This window comes from Esox lucius, chromosome 11 (genome assembly GCF_011004845.1).
Source record: "Esox lucius isolate fEsoLuc1 chromosome 11, fEsoLuc1.pri, whole genome shotgun sequence".
NCBI classification, from domain to species: Eukaryota; Metazoa; Chordata; class Actinopteri; order Esociformes; family Esocidae; genus Esox; species Esox lucius.
Window position 1 is genome coordinate 23,830,928 of NC_047579.1, and position 17,148 is coordinate 23,848,075.

Sequence of the window (17,148 nt, forward strand, 5' to 3'; positions counted from 1 at the left end):
GCAAGAATGTGTAACCTATTTTCACTCACTCAGTCAGAGACATTTACTTTTCTTGGCTGGCTCTGCTTACACAGTGTAGTAAAAAATTATTTCCAAAGAATGTTAAGGATTTTCAGATTTTAAATACAAACATGGGAACAAAGTATGTGAGACATTCGCTCTTCTTGCCCATCTTTGTTTACACGGAACAATATAAGGAACAAGTTGCCTACTTAACCTGTTGCCTGAAAGCTACCAAATGTGGATAACATCTATAGCCTTGCGTTAGTTGAATGGAGCATCTCCAAATTTGACCAACAATGAAAACGGAATTACAAATTGATATGATAATACCTTGCTACTTAGCTATCCATCCATCCATCATCTTCCGCTTATCCGTCGCGGGGGCAGCAGTCTAAGCAGGGATGCCCAGACTTCCCTCTCCCCAGACACTTCCTCCAGCTCTTACGGGGGACACCGAGGCGTTCCCAGGCCAGCCGGAAGACATAGTCCCTCCAGCGTGTCCTAGGTCTTCCCCGGGGTCTCCTCCCGGTGGGACGGGACCGGAACACCTTCCCAGGAAGGCGTTCCGGAGGCATCCGAAACAGATGCCCAAGCCACCTCAGCTGACCCCTCTCGATGTGGATGAGCAGCGGCTCTACTCTGAGCTCCTCCCGGGTGACCGAGCTTCTCACCCTATCTCTAAGGGATCGCCTACTTAGCTATATAAATGAAAAAGATGATGCTGTTTTGATACGATTTTTTTGTTGTCGTTGGAGATTTTTTTTTTCATCAATCATCAGCTAGCTTATTTTGGCCACCTTTCCCAGTTAAAAACATGATTTCGTATAAATAGCTGTATCTTTGTTTGGGGAGAACATTGTTGGTTAGCTTTTTGTTAAAACATTTCTGGCCAGCTGTCCTAGCTTCTTTAGCTCTGCATATCTAAGGCCTGTAAACAAGACCGCATATTTGGTGAATTTCAGTTCAGCCGATGCAGCTTTATTGTCCTTTTAGTTTGTTTGCTTGGTTTACTGTAAGTAGTTACTGATTCTTTTGGCCAGCTTATCCTCAGCTAATCTTGTCCCTGGTGAGATTCGTGAACCGGTCTCATTTGTGGTAGTATGCATGTCTATCCATTCTGACAAGGTCACTCAAGGACATTCACATTCTTGTCCTTCAGTAACTGCTTTGGCGGTGTGCTTTGGGTCATTGTCATGTTGAAACATGAGACATTTTTCTTGGTAGCCTCTCTGATCAGACTCCTCCTTGCCTGGTAAGGTCTATGCACGGTCTGGGTGGGACCATACGCCTTCCACTTCTTAAATTATATTCGTCCCCTGAATTGTGCCTTTTCACATCTTTATCTGGTAGATCTTTTGAAAGTACTTTTGCTTTGAATTGCACTACTAAGTAGTGGAGTCGTCTATGAACAACTGCGTAAATTCTGAACTAATTAAATTCACTACAATTGATTCCAATTAATCAATTAGCTTGATTTGTGATTTGAAGGTTGTTTGTTATAACTCAGCAAGGTTGCAATTGTAATTCTAAGGGAGGGTGTTCACTTTTTCAAATAGGGTATTTTACTGTTTCAATTTAATTTATTTTTCAGACATTTTAGCGATTTATTTTTGTTTGGATATTGTGGGTTAAAGCTGTAAAATTTGAGAATTTGTTTTTTAATTTCAGGCTGTAAAAGGTGAACATTCTGAAAGTTAGTGGTGACTTTATATACCCACTCTATGAATCTTTACTGTTGAACAATTTCCTTGACACTTTTTCAGTTTGTAGGAAACTGCTCAGCTGTTTGGATTGTGAGCGACATTTCACAAGCAATTTCAGAAAAGGAATGTTGGGAGATTTTAGACAGCACTGTTAGTCTCATTGGACCTGGTGGAGAATGTAGAAGCATCAGCTTCATCTGCACCAAGACGGACAACATTGAGGAGAGTGCAAAGGATAATGCTCGCGCCATTATTTTGACCAGAAATGTAATTACCAAGAAAAAAGTGAGAGAAACATTCAACAAACAAAAAGATGTAAAGGTAAGTGAAGAGATTTGGGAATTCCATTCTATTCTATCTGTTTGGAAATAGTTATTGTTTCATATACATACAAACTGTTGGGTAAAATGTACTGTTTATGTAGATAAGGCAGTTCTAACATTAGTGAAAGTAGAAACATTTGTATTTGTATTAATATTTGCAAAAGGTGTCTTGGCTTGATTTCCAATCTTTGTCTTATGATCATGTTTCAGAAACACTTCAGTGATGCAGAAAGCTTTAAGGTGTTTACTGTAAGTTCCAAGAAATACAACATGGAAAAACAGAGTGAACTGGATGAAAAAGCAGGTGCAATTACTGAAAGTTTTTTTTTTTTTATTCTACAACATAATAAAGGTTATGATGGTCAATACAATTTTAAAAACAGGTTCAGGAGAATATTCTAAAATTCTCTTCAATACCAGATTGATTGAAAGAAGTGTGATGATACAGTGCACATAATAGTCAAGTTTTCATATTTCACAAAAATATAATGCACAATGTGTTTGAATGTCCAAGTATTCCTAATCAATCTAACATGCACTTGGTCTGGAGGTTCAGTATTGTTTGCGAAAAGTATTGATTCAATATTGTTTCAAAATACACCGCCCAATGCCTAATATGGGAGAGATACAACCAAGATTGCACTAGGTGCTTCTGCGGCACGTTCCATCTCCAATGCCGCCGGAGCAGATCGCAACCACTCTAGTCAATGCTTGTAATACCACCAGATGAGCTGCGGCGCGTTTGAATTGCATCCTAGAAGTGGCTCTATGCTCTGCTTCGCTAAAGATAGGCGCCTTGTCTATTTTTGATGGATGCCGCGTCCAAGCCGCACAGTTCAAATACAATAAGTCAGTACTATAACCTAATTATCTTCCTTATAATAGGACTTCGTGATTTTAGCCTACTTGTAGCCTACTTGTATAGAGCCATTCAGAATTTATGCATCTTGAAAAGCCATTACAATGTTCAGTAACGTGCGTAAGCTAGCAAAGGTCACAACAGTTATTTATTTGAACTTATATTATTGGTAAATGTTATAATAATGTACAGAAATCTTATTAATAATGATGTGATTTAGAACGTGATATCAGACAATGAAAACTGTTTTGAACATCCTCTTGAATTGCCCTTGTTTTTTAACTTCATTCTAGAGGAGTGGTTGAACGGCCTTTATGATACAGAGATACCTCTCCTTCAAGAATTTCTCAGAAATCTCAATGATCATCACACAAGGACATCAGATTATATTTCTGGAGTGGATGGGATCCTCTCTCTGATACAGGCAGACAGAAACACGGTATTGTACCTTTCAGCATATTTAACTGTCTTCTCCTTAACAACATACTATTTCATGTAAAAAAATAAAAAAAATTTGTGTATAATACTGACTATGTTGAGTTGGATTTCAGACAGACAGCAAAGAAGAGGTGTGCCAGGTTTTGGAACAGACGCTTGAACACAACCTTAAATCCATTGTTCAATACATGGAGAAGCCTTATAATGCTTTCGACCAATGTCTCTCCAAAGGAGTTCAGCAGTCAGAAGATTCATGCGAGACATTAATGAGTGAAGTAAGCTAGTAAGCTAATCAGAAGATGTATAAATAAAGCCCCTTTTCCACCATCATTCTAAATCTGTATAAACTGGTTAGAGAAGCTTGACAATCAAGTCACACTATACTTATGGAGGATATATTTCCTTTGCTGTGCCCTAAAATAACTGCTTATTTTATTCTTTCTTTTAAGGTCTGGAAAAAATGTCGTGGACAATATGGAATAGTGAGGTGTTTATGCAAGAATAATGGCATTTACAAACCAAAAGGGAAAAGGAACAGACGGAAGGAAATTAACCTCAATGAGCATTTAGCCTCATGCATGAGAAGTTGCATTGATGAAAAGTTTACATTTTATTTCCCGTATGTTATTTGATTAAAATAAATCCAATAATTAGCACTAAAGGTCCATCAATGTGAAATGACAAGGCACAGTCAAGTCTTGTAACCATATACTGAAACCATTTTGTTTCAGAAATGACAAATGTGGCCCAATCAGGAAAAAGATTGAAGACTTCACCCTTGACACAAACAGCTTGGTTGAGAAGCACAAGAGTGTGTCACTGCATCTGAAATTCCTTAATACAGAGGTAGGGTTTTCATGACTAACATTAATAGTTACAATTTTATTTATTTTAAATAGATCCTAATATAATGGTTTACAGTGTTATCTTTGGTTTATTGGGTTATTTAGTAATTTGGGCAAACTAAACCATAAACTGTATTAAGGGGGCTTCTTGAAAAAAATATATCTTAAAGGAAAAAAAGTTGAAGACACAACTAATCCGTGACCTGCTTGACAAAAAGAAACAGATCTACTTCACTCTACCCGACTCAATCAAGGACTCTATGCATGTATCCTATACAAGTAAGTATTTTAGATCAAACATTTTTTTTTTATTTAAAGTAACAGAAAGTTGTACCCCAGATGTAGCGGTTTAAGATACTTCCTCAAAATACAGCAACGTCATTGCAGTGTTTAAATCCTGGTCTCAGGATACAGAAAAGGCCTTGGGGTCCAGCATTGGTGCAGTAAGCATTATTTATCTCGGAACACCTTGTGGTTGAATGGGCTTCTGAAATCTCTAAACCTAAGTCTCATTAACATTGAGCTCTTCTCTCAGTTTGAGGCACAAGTAATACACCACCATTTGAAAAGAAAATTACAAAAGACTTACAAATAAACTCACATTAAGAATAACAGTTACATCTATCATTATACAGGCCATCGGGTATTTAAGCAAATATTTGGAGAACATATTTTCTTATAAATGTGGAATGTATTAAAAGCATATGAATGGTTATGGAAAATATATTACTTTTTTTTAGATGCATCAATGCATACAGGAAAAGGTTCTCTGCAAAGGATGAAAGATGAGCTACATCTGAACATAAAGAGAGCAAATATTTTCTGGAAGGCCAAGAAAGATATGATGGATGGTTTAACTAAACTGAAGGTTTGAAACGTAGTATATTGGCATTGACAGAAAGTACAGTGTAATGCATGTATTCAGTCAACTCCCACAGTAAATGTCCCTCTTTACACAAAAATGCAGAGGTTAACTGAATAATATTTTCCTGTATTAGGATCACATGGTGATGCAGCTGAGGTATAAACTAGAAGAATCAATCAGGATGTCACTCCATACTCCCAACAGCTCGTTCCTCCCAGGTAAATAAATGTAATTGAGTTAAGTCACAGCTTGTACTTGAGTTAGTTTTTTACAGGATTACAGTTGTTTATCGTGGTAAGATGAGGGTACATATCCTGTGGAGTAGCCCTGGTATCCCATGGACGGTGTTGCACTGCCATCATTTGAGATAAGTGGTAAGAGGTAAGTAATGGAATTTGATTGCCATTCGCTCTAACAACTTCCTGTGGTGGCTTTGCTACCAGTGAGCTCAGTTAACATAAACTTAAGATGCTTTTAGCTCCCGTCATAAACACATTAACATTTCAGTAATTTACCATAAGTTATTTTGAAAAGAAACTTAAAACTTAAAAAAACTTCATTGTCAGATAAGCTAGCTGGGTAGACTTCATAACATTGTAGCAAAAAGTTAAAGTTTCCTCAAGTAACAGAGCCCACTTACACAAAAACACACACTGCTACTAATTATTGAAAAAAACTCTAACCTTCCCTTCCAAAAATAGTGTTAATCTGCCCACCTTCCTACTGCCTTACATTTACTTACTTTTCATACCAGAACCACGGCAGTTAATTAACAATACAGTTCTGAAATATTACGCTTAAATGTCAAAAACATACATTCAGGTTGTTGTCAGTGCACCATGCTGCCAGGCACTTAACCTCCTCCTTGTAGGCTGACTCGTCATTGTCACTGATCAGGCCTACCATCATGGTGTGGTCTGCAAACTTGACAATGGTGTTGGAGCTGTTTACAGGAACGCAGTTGTGGGTGAAGAGGTGGAGGGTACAGGAGGGGGATGATTATAAGAAGATTAAGGAGCTTTTGTATCATGTGGATACCAGGGTTCAAATTCTGTAGAATAGCCCTGGAGGGTGTTGCATTTGGTTAGCATTGCCCCGATTTGAGGACTAAGTAATAGAATTTGGTTGTTGTGTGCTTTGAAAATGTCCTGTAGTGTGTTAGTTGCCTGTAAGCTCAGTCAAGGTCCAGAGAGTGTTCCTTCTGTTATTTATGGAGTGGAATGATAAGAACCAGAACAGCCCATTCAGTTTGTACTGGCAGTCCATCTCCTCCAGCATGGCACATCTATATGTGCCGTTGCAAGAAGGCTTGCTGTGTCTCCCAGTACAGTCTCACGAGCATGAAGGAGATACCAGGAGACGGGCCGTACACAAGGAGAGCTGGACAGGGCCGTAGAAGGGCATCAAGCCAGAAGCAGGATCGGTACCTGTGGGATCTAGTGGGACCTGTGCTTACAGCCCAGCACCATGCAGCTCGATTGGCATTCGCCAGAGAACACCAAACTTGGCAGATCCGCCATGGGCGCGCCGTTCTCTTCACAGATGAGAAACATTTTAATTCTGAAAACATTCTATTTCTGAAACTTCTCAAAACCATACATTTTTGGAAGAGTTGTTTCACAAAAATGTCCATTTGGACTACATTTTATTAAAAAATAGCCAGTAGTTCATTGACTTTGGATTCTGGTGTAAAATGATCTTAACAAATGTTTATCAAACATTAATATACTTTATCTTTGGATGTAATTAAAAAGAAAGAAGAGACACCTGAATAGTGCAGTGGTAAAGACAGTGTAGTCAAATCAGTAACTGCAAGACCACGGATCAAATTCTGCTTGCGGATTAGCTGAGGAGTCCCACGAAGGGCAGCGCAATTGGACGGCACCTTCCAGTTTTGGGGGGTTAATCATCAAATATGGTCGTCTTGTGTTGTTACACACTCTACTCTAACCGTCTCAGGCACCAGTTAGCACAATCAATGTTTTTGGCCAGAGAAATTGTTATTCTGGCACTTAGGGATTCCAGCACACAATTCTTGGTTAAGCCAGGATTGTGACAATAACAACGTTGTTATATGTGGTTTGTCCTTTTGTAAAAGGGAGAGACACAGGACAGACACATTGGAAGTGTTCAAAGCCCTGGAGGGAGTTTTACTAAAATAAATAGTGGTAAAGGAGGAGGTGAGGGGGAGATCAAAAACAGATGTCAAACCGCTCTCTGCATCATCTCTGGGGTAGCCTCCCAGTGGTTTGGGATGAGTGGGCGCGAGTGGTTGTATGCTTGTGGCGGTCTCTTCATACTTCTTCTCAGTCTCGTGCATTGTTGGGATAGAGCAGCTTTGAGGGCAGCATCATTTGGCAACATACTCCTTGTTCCTTGGCATTTACAAATCCTTGTCCATCATGCTCTACTGGGGCATCTTTATACTTCCCCAAGGTCCCAAGGTTGGCCCTGCTGGCTGCCTAAGGAAGGTTGCTGAACCTGCTAGCTTTCTCCAGTGGGTTCATTGGTGTGACACTGATGCAGCAGGCATGTTTGCACTGCACTTTCTAAATACAAACAGTTGTACAATTCTGTGCGGGTAGAAACTAATGTCAACATGGGTCCTGTTCAGGTAGCCATCTAACCCTAACCCAAAGCTAGAACCTTCTAATCCCAACATCCCAATATGGTAGTAGTCTATACGGCATGAAAACTGCAATCTCTTAATCTCCTGTAAGTGAATTTAAATTGTTGAATTAAGTAGATTTCAAGTAATTTGACCACCAAGTTTTTTTGTTTCTTTAATGCAGATGTCACTGAGGATTATAACAAGATTAAGGACCTGATGGCTCGCTCTTGCGTAATACCAGTCACTACAATATTGGATCCTCACGCAAAAAGAGTTTAGCGGAACAGAAGGATGTGGAGGTACGTTTGTTGGGAGATGATTAACCTTCACACCTAAGTCCTAGGAATTCAGTCTAAGAGTATTTCACCCTATGTTCCAGATCTGGTTACCAGTCTACTAGCTGCCACCACCCCCTTTTCCATCATCAACCCCAGACTGTTGTTTTCTAGTCATCACACACATCTGTTCCCCATTCCATCATCATCTTGTGTATATCTGTTCCCTCTGATCCATTTGTCCTTGTGCTCTATTGTCTCATATCATGAGTTAAGTGTTGGACTTCTGAACAGCTAACTACTGTTCAGATGTCTGATTTAGTTACATATGTTAAACCCCTATCAGATGGTTGCGTGACATTCCGAAGCTTCAAACGTCATCAATCATGTGGTATTGTTGCTCAGATGCAAGACTCGGGCCTTTCGCTTCGGGCAGAGTGGGTTGAAATTTCAAAGCAATCCTCACGCGTCGGCTTCACGCGTCTCATCACAACTGCTTTCAACCCACTGGATATAATAATCAGAATAATCTCAATTAAAACATTGGAAGCACATCTATTTTTTTTTGTATGCAGATGGACAGTGGACAATTTTCTGGTCCAGCCATTACATACTGAGGAAAAATCTAATATGGCAAAATCTAGTTGTTGCGGTTTACCAAAGTTTCCATTTATTTGTTCCGGTACCTTTACTTTATTGGGATACGAAGTCTCTTTTAAATCAATGTAGAATGCTATGTTACATTGTGGCTGGCTATGCTATTGCTATGTTATTTTCTTTCACATGAATTATTGAAAAATGAAAAAATATACTATTATTATTATGAATCGCCTAACACGTACAGTATCTCACAAAAGTGAGTACAACCCTCACATTTTTGTATATATTTGATTATATCTTTTCATGTGACAACACTGAAGAAATGACACTTTGCTACAATGTAAAGTAGTGAGTGTATAGCTTGTAGAACAGTGTAAGTTTGCTGTCCCCTCAAAATAACTCAACACACTGCCATTAATGTCTAAATAGCTGGCAATAAAAGTGAGTACACCTGCCCGTCCTTGGACCACTGTCAATGGGTACTCATCAATGGGTACTCACCACTGCTGACCAAGAGCACCCCACAAGCTTTGCCATTTCAGAGATGCTCTGACCCACTCGTCTGGCCATAACAATTTGGCCCTTGTCAAATTTGATCAGGTCTTTACTCCTGCATCCAACACATTGACTACGAAAACTGTTTGTTCGCTTATCATCTGATCTACCCAGACCTTAACATGTGCCTTTCCTAGGAGATGATCAGCGTTGTTTGTTTCACTTGTGAGTGGTCAATGTTTTGGCTCATCACTGTACAACCCCGTTTCCAAAGAAGTTGGGATGCTGTGTAAAATGTAAAGTCATTTAAACCCTATATTCAATAGAAAATGGTACAAAAACAACATATCAAATGTTGAAACTGAGAAATGTTATTGTTTCTTGAAAAATATATGCCCACTTTGAATTTGATGCCAGCAACAAGTTTCAAAAAAGCTGTGACAAGGGCAACAAAAGACTGAAAAAGTTGTTGCTAAATAAACCATGGTGGAACATCTCACAACTAAACAGGTCAATTGGCAACAGGGTAATTACATGATTGGGTATGAAACGAGCATCCCAGTGATTAGTCTTTCAGAAGTAAAGATGGGGAGGGGTTCACCACTATGAAAGCCTGCGCAGGCAAATAGTGCAATAATTTAAGAATAACGTTTCTCAATGTAAAATTTTAAATAATTTGAGGATCTCATCTACGGTACATAATATAATTCAAAGATTCAGAGAATCCAGAATAATATCTGTATGCAAGAAACAAGGCCGAAAACCGATATTAGATGGCCTTGTTCTTCGGGCCTTCAAGCCGCACTGCGTTAAAAACAGGCATATTTCTGTAATGGAAATCACTGCATGAGCTCTGGAAAACTTCGCTGCATCCACAAATGCAAGTTAAAGTCTTGCTATCAGTGCACAGTTCAAAAGCCAGCATCCGTGACGGTATGGGGGTGCGTCAATGCACATATTACATGCTTGGCTCCATAGTACAAGTCCGGGTGCTAAATTGATTGTCTTTGTACTATTTCCAGTTAAATATAGGGATAAATGATTTGCATATTACTGCATTCTGTTTTTATTTGCATTTTACATAGCGTCCCAACTTTTTGGGAAACAAGTTTGTTATGTATGTGGTATGTGTTCTGGTCCAGCCTCATATCGTAAACTTTAGTTGTTGCTGTTTACCAAAGTTTCCATTAGTTTGTTCCTGCACCTTTACTTTTTTGGAAACAAAGTCTCTATCAAATCAATGTACTATGTTATATTACATTTAAGATGTTTTGTTTCTCTTGTTTATTTCATTTTTTATTACTCTGACATTTACAGAAATACACTATTAAATTCATATTTTTTTATTACTTTTTTCATATAGTAATCATGTTGAGTTTTTTTGTAATTAATTCAAGGGTGAAAGTTTTTATACATGCATTTAGATCTGGATGTGTTTCTTTGCAACTTACCCTTCATCCAAAAGGTGGACATTTCATGTTTTAGGTCTACTGTAGATTATAATGTCATAGGTTACAACTGTTTTAAACAATTATCAATTATAGGTTAGTTTTAAAACATTCTGTTTTGTGTATTTTTGGGGACTTCATGTACTTTTTACAAGTTTATTTCTCATTGAAATCATGGGGAGGTTGTACCTCCATTCTGTGTGATTGAAATGTATTTTCTTTGCTATTATTTTTAGTGTTTGTTAAAACATATGGAAAGTTAAAAATGTGTTATGGTATGTTGAATTCTGAACAACAAAATCATCTTGCAGAAGCCAATATGTATGAAACGTTTTTACTACTCTTACTAAATAAATTACTATAGAAATTAAGGTTTTAAGTCAGAGTTTTATTTTGGATAATTGTGTACACACACTGTACACTGATGACATACTTTTATAAATGGGTTGTAGCTATTTACTCTTAACAGCAGCTTTAACTATATATTAAACCCAACTAGCACTGACCTTAAATGTCTTTTTTGTCCCATTTTACCTAAGGTAAAAAAAACACAGAGACAGGCACAGGTCGGTACAAGGAAAGGCTGTTACACAACGACAGACAGAGGAGGGATAGTCCAGGGCCTAGCAGGTGAAAAAGGCTGGTAAAGGCAAAAGCCCAGATAAGGATTAGGCAAAGAGGCTAATATATGGTAATATATGCACTGTATCCAAAAAAAGAAAAATGAGAGAACAAGGCTCAGTATGCATACGCTACACAAAAGCAATACCTCACAAAGAACTAGGGAAGCTGGTTTAACCAAATAGGGAGTGTTAATAGGGAACAGGTGTCAGTACTCAGGTGATTTTGATCTGAGAAGTGAGTTCCATTCAAGGGAGGTAGGTTGTGTGTTGATATGATGAGGAACTGCATGCATGGGGTGTTATTGAGCTGGTTGAGGACAATGGTCACCAGAAGGCCTAACACCAGCCTTAAACCCCAAGGAGCAAACAACAGTAGTGTTGGATATATTCCTTAGTCTCTACTCTGCACTCTTTTACCAGACCCGAAACTAGCAACCCCAGTGCCTTAGAAAATGTGTTGTGTGGTTGTTGACTATACTCAAACACTTGCATAGGACTTACAGTCATCGTAATAGCTACTTTAAATTAGATACTGCAGTTTGATTAACGAGATTCTAAGCTTCCTGCACATATATTACATGCCTATAACAAAAACAATTTGTCACTTTGCACACTTTGTCAGATGTTTCGTTATCTGGCAAAAGCATACCGGCGCCGGTTCACCAAAAAGTAACAAGTGTTATGAGGTTTAAGCAACATCCCAGTGAGCAATCGCTGGCGCCACGCAGGTGTTTTGCTGCTGGCGGGCTGCCGGCGGCTATTATGTCGTACAGCCAGCGGGCCACCAGCTTTTGCCGCTTTTCTCCTGATCTCAATTTGTATATGCTAATTTCCATCTCAGGCAGCATTCCACCAGCGGCCCAACTGTGTTACGCTGGCGGCTAGCTGCCGAAAAGAGGGCGTGCACTTTAGTCTGCTGTATCTGCTTGTGTTGCCATTTTCTTCCAGCAGAGATGCTATTGTACCCCTTTTATTCTTGTACTGTGTTGAAGTCTAACACTTCCCCAAGTTGGTTTGTTGGAAAGGAGAATAAAACACCAGGAGTCAGGTCAATTACCATCGCGTATATTCCGTTTATTACAGAAGCTTCTGGAGACAGAGTGTCACCTCACAATGTCCGAAATTCAGCAGTCACATCAGCATTATTTATACTTCAAACACGCCTAAAAGTGGGGGTTGAATATGCCAAGCATGTGTGCCATTGGTCCAGTTTATGTTCTATACCTTATATGTGTAAATGCAGTACAAGCGTCATCTTTGCACATTGTGGTTTCTGTCTTGTCTATTCTTAATCTGACACACAAGCTCATTCTGCTCCTAGAAATAGCCTAAATAAGATTTCCTGTTTTCTACTTGCAACTTTCAGTTTCAGCTTATGCTACAGACACTCAACATTTTGCTTCAATGCTCACAACAGTTTGACAGCTTATACACTCAATGTATCCACAATTCCCCCTTTTGATCTCTCCCCAGAGAGATCACCCCTATTCGCCAAGCTCCAGTTTTCCCAGGTCATGCTGCTCCAGTAGAGGCATCAGCATCCCTGGTGGCGGTCCTGGAGCCTTCTCAATGGCTGTAGAGATCACTCTCATGGCGAGCTCTCTTATGCATGGGATACAACAAGTAACCATTATAGCACAAAATGTAGCAAGTGATAAAAGAACAGACATTATCAAACCTTTCCACTGGCCAAATATCGAGGTCATCCATTCCTCCAGCGGATTATCTATCCCAGAATGCTCGTATGTGACCCCTTGACATAGTCCAATTCAATGCCCCCAAATTTCCTCAAGCAGGTGTCCTCAGGTGGGGTCGCGAACCTCTTCGCTGGGGGAATGAAGACCCGATGCCAACCTGGGAAACCTGTAACAACATACAACACACATCATTATTCCACCAATGTCCATGTACCACTTCATTCTATTATCATCTCCCCAGACCTTTCTCTGTAACCCTGTCATCTTGGTACGAGTGGTAGGAGCCACTCGGTGTCCTAAACCCCCTTTTGTTACAGTATTCTTTAGTTCCTTCCCCTAAAAGTCTATTCCCCTTGCGCCGTCCTTTGTCTCCTTCTCTCGCTCGTAGTCCCGCAGTATCCTGGGGTCCACTCCTGGCAACGGTCCGGCTGGTTTTGGTTCTCCTTCCATCCACAGTGGGGCAAGCTCCTCCTTCCCGGTTTGGATGAGGTCCGTCAGCGACCTCCCTGGCTCCTGCGCTGGTGTACAATGGTACCAGGTCTCTCCTTTGTCCCTCAGGCGGACCGCATGACTTGTTCTCTCCACCACCTGATGAGGCTCCGTCCATCTTGGCTCCGACCACATTCACTTGATGACCGTCAGCAGCACCCACTCCGCCTGGGGCAGGTTCTGGTGCAGCGGGTGCAGGTTCCTCCGTTCTCCGACTCTGTTGGTGAATTCTGAAACGAGAGCTCACAATTCCTCAAAATACACTCTGTGATCTTTGGGCCATTTCTCCCCTTCCGGGACCGCAGGCCCCGCGGCTGGTCCTGGAAACTGTCTCCCCGTCAGCAGCTCGTATGGGGTGAACCCAGTGGTCTGATTTAACAAGCATCGAATAGTCATGAGTGCCAGTGCATCTACCCAGTTCAATTTAGTCTGTGCACATGTCTTAGCCCACTTGTTTTTTTAATTTTGGTTGATCCTTTCTACCCTTCCCAGGGACTGTGGGTGGTATACAGTGCCAAAAGCATGTTTTAGGCTCTCTAGCTTCTGTAAATCACTGTTCTTAAAGTGAGTCCCGTTGTCTGACCTGATTTTCTCTGGGAAGCCGTGTCTGGGAATGTACTGGTTTATTAAACACTTGATCACTGTCTGACTGTCCTCCCTTCTTGCCGGCCAGGCTTCTGGCCACCTTGTGAACACATCCACACACACTAACATCTCTTGTCCAGGTCTCGTCGTCATGGGGAACGCCCCCATCTCAGGTTTAATCGTTGGTTTCGGATTGTGGTGAGTGCAGATGGTGCATGTCCTAGTGTAGTTGCGTACCATGTCTACCATAAACGGGTGCCACCAGTGGCACAAGTTTCTTAACATTTAAGCCGGCGCTACATGGCCCAACCCATGGGCTTCTGCAAATGTATCTCCTCGCATGGCTGGTGGAAGTATTACTCTACCGTCTGGCCCCCTCCAGAGCCCTCTCGTCTCTGTTGCTCCTCTCTGTCGCCAAATGGTTTTCTCTTGTGGGGATGCCCCCTTTTGATGTCTCACTAGTTCGTCTTTCTCAGGGCCTTCTCCCCACCCCACTTCCTCTTCTGCTCTTACCATCATTACTCGTGAAGTGTACCCTGCTGCCTGTTTTGCTGCTGTGTCTGCCGCTTGGTTTCCCTGGGCCACTGCACTATTTGAGTTATCGTGTCCTTTGCATTTTATGATTGTTACCTTTTCGGGCAGGTCCAGGGCCTCGGCAAGCTCTCTCATCTCCACCTCATGTTTATTCGGTTTGTCCCCTGCTGTTCTAAACCCGGCTTTTAACCACTGTTCTAGCTCCACGTGCGCTGCGCCTACCGCGTATGCCGAATCTGTGTAAATGTTTACTCTCTTCCCCTTGGCTTGCCTGAGGGCCTCTATCACTGCTCTCACTTCTGCTCTCTGGGCTGTCTGCAGCCTCTGGAGCCTCTCTGCTTTCACTGTGACTAGACCCTCTGGTGTTAGTTTCACTACCGCAAAGGCCTCAGCCCATCCTGTTCTTGTCTGAAACAGCACCCATCTGTAAAGAGGTCCTCTGCCCCTTGGAGGGGTTCTGCCTCCAGATCGGTTCGTGTCTTACTCTCCCTCTCTACCTCTTGCGCACACTCATGTGGTAGCCCCGTCCCCATCCGGTCTGCCATATTTATCCCCTCGTGTGTGAAAGTCAAATTTGGAGCCCCGAGAATTTTGCTTAGGTGTTGTTGCCTGAGTGAAGTCATAGTGAACATAGTGAACATCTGCGTAATCCTACGCTTATGTACATGAGGATATTCCTCCCCCTTTTTTCTGAAACAGGACCCCGTTCAGGACCCCGTTCTGTGGGCACTCTTTGGACCAGTGGTTCGGGTCCCCACACGTAAAATAGGCTCCATATGGGACTTGGGCTCCTGGAGCCCCTCTACCCCGCCCCCTCCCCCTACCATAACCTCCCCCCGGGGTCCCTGGTCGATAAGGCGCGGTGAATGCCCTCCGGCCACCGTGAGGTTGGGGTGCCCATGTGGGAACAGGGTATAAATCGGGTGTATCAGGTTCTCCCGAGCCTAGGGCTGCTATATGTCTATGTTATTTTTTTTCTTCATTGGCTTTCACTTTAGCTTCCCCCAGCTGTAAGCGCAGCAGTTTCTCTTTCAGTTCCTCTATCTGTTTCTCTTTTTCTGTCTTTTCATCTTAAGCCCTCTGTAAATGATGCACTACTTGTCTTTCCCATATGTGTGATTCACTGCTCGACAAGTCAGGATTTGCCATCATTGCCTCTTTTATTTTGTCTGGAAGTCCCTCTAAGACCGCCCTTCTAAACCACTCCTGTTGCAGTCCTCCCTTCCCCGGGTGGTGCCCTGTGTGTTTGGTCCATGTTTCTTTAAATGCTTTAGATACTGTCTAGGGTGTTGGTCTTTTTCCCAAGGTAACTTGGGCATTGGGGCCCCAGCGGGCAAGGGGTGTCATCAGGGCTCCGCCTTGTGGTGACCCCTTTTTCTATCTCAGTCATAGCCTGGGCGGACATGGCTCGGGCGACTACTGCCCTCCAGTCCCCCAGTGCCAACATTTGACCAGCTGTGAGTTTATCAAATTGTGCCAACCATAGTCCACCTCCCTCTCCCATCGGGGGTAATTTATCTACCAATGCCTGTACGTCTCCCAGCCCCAATGGTTTATATCGCGGTTCGCCGCCTCCCACTCTAAAGAGAGGCAGCTGAAACCCAACACAACTAGTTTCCCCTGCTTGTGACCGCGTATACATTTTTTTTTTAGTCCTTTGAACCGATTCTACTGTGTCATGGTGTAGTTTTTGTTCTGGTGGGGGCGAACGCGGCAGAGGGTCTACATCTACGTCTCTACTACTATCTGAGTCGCTGTCTTCGTCTGAGTCGGTCCATCTCCCTACTGCTTTCCCCGTGAGTAACACCCTTCCCTTGTATGAATTTCCCTTTTTCTGCTTATTTTTTGTCTTTCTCACTGTGTCACTCCCCTCAGACCCCGACCCCGTGTCCTCACCTAACCTGCCTTTAGCACTGCCTGACCTTTTCTTCCTGTTTCCTTTAACCTCACCCTGTTTGTTCACTTTCTTGCTCCTCTCCTGATACCTTCCGTACTCTCTCTCTGCTCGTGCCTTAAACGGTCTCACTTCCTCCTCAGTGTCTGTCTCGCTCTCTGACTCTGCCTTCCTACTCAACTATCTCTTATCTTGCTTCCCTGTGAACTGAGGTACGGGCTCGCTGTTCTGTGTCTAGGCTCAACGTTCCTTGTTCTAAACGCAGCACTGGATACAGTGGTGCGGGCGGTGCGGGCAGTGCGGTAGGCGACACCGGGTCGTCTTCATATGCTGGGGGTTCTATCTCTCCTTCCTTCCTCTCCTTCTTAATTTTCTCCTCCTTTTTCTCCTTGTTCAAATGCTCTATTCCCTGACACCACACTGCTAACTAACACCATTATTTTCTGTCCTTTTCCCATGCCTTTTCCTCATCTTTATATCTCCCTCTCCTGACCAAATTTCCTGTTTCCCTCTTGTCCCTAACTCTATCTCGGTTCTTGGCACAATCCTTCTCTTTATTCCACAAAATAACATGTAATGGTCTCCTCTCATCCATCCTTAGTCCTGCCTCACTCCCCACTTGTCGCAGTTTCTCTTCTATCTGTCCTTTTTCTTTCTGAGTTGGGTCCATCCTGCCTACAACTGTCAGTACATTGACAAGACCATACACATGCGCAAGACAGTCGCCATTTAGATTCCACGCTGTTGTACCGTGCAAACTAGAAGGAACATTCATTTTAGCAACTTGGTTCTCTCATCAACTCTTGTTCAAAGTGTATATGCTACAACATGTGGATTATCACATTGTTTTACTACAATTTG

General features: G+C 42.0%; 2 protein-coding genes across 3 annotated transcripts in view; both read left to right on the forward strand.

The window, feature by feature from the left end:
• Positions 1-8,749, forward strand: part of LOC105012879 (nuclear GTPase SLIP-GC-like) — a 29,487-nt gene extending 20,738 nt beyond the window's left edge. For both annotated transcript variants that reach the window (XM_034294998.1, XM_034294997.1), the window contains exons 11-21: positions 1,767-2,027; positions 2,240-2,333; positions 3,182-3,327; positions 3,440-3,601; positions 3,776-3,945; positions 4,058-4,172; positions 4,342-4,450; positions 4,912-5,039; positions 5,170-5,254; positions 7,829-7,946; positions 8,027-8,749. In XM_034294998.1, the coding sequence (XP_034150889.1) occupies positions 1,767-2,027; positions 2,240-2,333; positions 3,182-3,327; positions 3,440-3,601; positions 3,776-3,945; positions 4,058-4,172; positions 4,342-4,450; positions 4,912-5,039; positions 5,170-5,254; positions 7,829-7,926 (1,368 nt within the window). In that variant the 3' untranslated portion in view covers positions 7,927-7,946; positions 8,027-8,749. The remainder of the gene's footprint in view (positions 1-1,766; positions 2,028-2,239; positions 2,334-3,181; positions 3,328-3,439; positions 3,602-3,775; positions 3,946-4,057; positions 4,173-4,341; positions 4,451-4,911; positions 5,040-5,169; positions 5,255-7,828; positions 7,947-8,026) is intronic.
• Positions 1-17,148, forward strand: part of LOC117595221 (nuclear GTPase SLIP-GC-like) — a 772,829-nt gene that overhangs the window by 472,156 nt on the left and 283,525 nt on the right. The gene's annotated exons all lie outside the window — the stretch shown is intronic.